This window comes from Poecilia formosa, unplaced genomic scaffold (genome assembly GCF_000485575.1).
Source record: "Poecilia formosa unplaced genomic scaffold, Poecilia_formosa-5.1.2 Scaffold1, whole genome shotgun sequence".
NCBI lineage: Eukaryota > Metazoa > Chordata > Actinopteri > Cyprinodontiformes > Poeciliidae > Poecilia > Poecilia formosa.
The window spans coordinates 5,133,700-5,135,719 of NW_006799940.1; the positions used below are offsets into that span (position 1 = coordinate 5,133,700).

The 2,020-nt window shown below is 36.6% G+C and overlaps 1 protein-coding gene across 1 annotated transcript in view; it reads right to left on the minus strand.

The window, feature by feature from the left end:
• paplnb (papilin b, proteoglycan-like sulfated glycoprotein) overlaps positions 1-1,554 on the minus strand; it is an 8,447-nt gene extending 6,893 nt beyond the window's left edge. The window contains exons 1-3 of the mRNA XM_007546709.2: positions 1,488-1,554; positions 1,226-1,302; positions 67-176 (exon numbers count right to left, since the gene is read on the minus strand). Coding sequence (XP_007546771.1) covers positions 67-176; positions 1,226-1,279 — 164 coding nt within the window. The 5' untranslated portion in view covers positions 1,280-1,302; positions 1,488-1,554. The remainder of the gene's footprint in view (positions 1-66; positions 177-1,225; positions 1,303-1,487) is intronic.
• Between the last annotated feature and the right edge of the window lie 466 nt (positions 1,555-2,020).

Consider the following 2,020-nt stretch of genomic DNA (forward strand, 5'->3'; position numbering starts at 1 on the left):
AGAAAAAAATTATATTATATTATATTATATTATATTAGTCTCACTATGAGCGTTTAAATATCCTACCTTGAAGTAATACATCTCCTGGTTCTCATTGCCACTCCGGTGCCGCAGGTTCGGCTGCAAGGGCCATAGGGCCCAAACTCTCCCCAGTAGTCATTTACCGGCTGTGTCACCTGCCAAAATGAATGCATAAATAAAAAATGGAAATGCAGTTACATTTCGAAAAAAAAAAAAAAAAAAATAGGGTTTTCGTGCCGCCTCTGGGCCACATGCTGCTTTCCTCGCACCAAATCCAAGCCGCCTCAAACCAACAGGCCAAAGTGTGAGAGCACAATGAGACTAAAATAGATGCTGGATCTTGAAACCACAAACCAACCCCTGTGTGTTGCATAATGAATATACAAACTCGCTCCTTGGCATATAATCACAATCATTTTTTGTGATGACAGCAAAAGCACACTTTACTCTAAAAACTTAAAGTACAAGTAAAATATTTGAGTAAAATTGTCACTTTTGTTTTCCTTTGTGAAACTGTCTTATTCTCCAGGATATTTTAGACTGCGAAGGTTTGAGGGAAAACAAAACCTTGTCTAGACAAATTAATACTGTTTGTAGAAGTAACCCTGAATCTGAACAGGTCTGAATAAAAGGGAACTTAAGCTTAAAAGATTCACAAAATGTAGACTAGCTGACTAGTAATATTGAATGGTGATGCTTTGGTTTGTAGCAGCTGAATGCTACCCAAATTTGGTCTTATTGACAGGTAGAAGACGTTCTCCCCGTGTCAATGTGGCTTTTATCTGCAGATGGATGGATGGATGGATGGATGGATGGATGGATGGATGGATGGATGGATGGATGGATGGATGGATGGATGGATGGATGGATGAAGGTAGCATGTCACTGACATTAGCAGTGATCAGACATTGTTTTTTTCTTTAAGCCGCACAATACCTTTTGTCTTAGTGTGGAGATAACTAGCAGTACCTGGTTGTAAGTACAAAAATACAACAAATCAAGTCATAATTCTTATTCTGCAATTTAAAACTTCACATGAAAACAACACTACTCATACTGCTTTATTTTAATTTTTTTTAAAAGTAGTCCATAAGTGCTAGGTTTATTTTTTTTTCAGTTTACTATGAACTGTATGAAGAATTATTATTGACTCAAACATGCAGTTAGATGTATTTAATAAAACATGTTAAAAAATGAGACTCACTGTAAAAGCAGGAACAACCAGCTGCAGGATGCCAAGGACTTGCAGGATGTTCATGTTCACCAAAAGCCTCTCATAAACTATCAATGAGAAAAGCTGCTAAATAACTCAAATCTCAATGCAAAGACGTGCAACTTTTGTCAAAACTGATTCACCATCATTTTCATCCACATCTGGATTTTTTTTTTCTTTTTTGGTGATGCTGAATGAATGTCATTTACACAAGAGAGAGGTGAAAACGTGTTTTAAGGTAATGCTGCCTTACCTTGTTTAAGGAAATCCTCAGCTAGTAGATCAGCACCTCAGAGGAACGTGGATCTACAAGATGAAAGACGGCACAGACACACTGATTTCTATCTTCTCATCTGGCCTGCTTGCCAAAACCGCAGCCCAGAAAGTGTCAAGTTACAACCATTCAAGAAGACTTTCTTTTTCCAGAAAAAAAGCTTTTTTTAGCCCCTGTTTTTAGCACTATTTATATACGTTCCCATAAAAAAAGGATTTGCCCCGTTATGTGCTGAATTGCATGCACCTTTAGAGTTTCATTTTTAAATTGAATGTAACATGAAAAAAAAAACATAAAATGCAGTTTTCAAATAATTTAATATGCAAATGGATTTAGCAAACCAATTTTACCCAATCTGAAAACATAATTGCATCTCTTGCTAAATCACAAATCACCTGAGATTAGTCGTATTCTTTAGTTTAATAACATTAGCTACACCCGGGCCTGACAACTGTAGAAAACACCTAAATACTCTGACCAGATGACGTGCTGTGGGCTAAAAGATTTTGAAA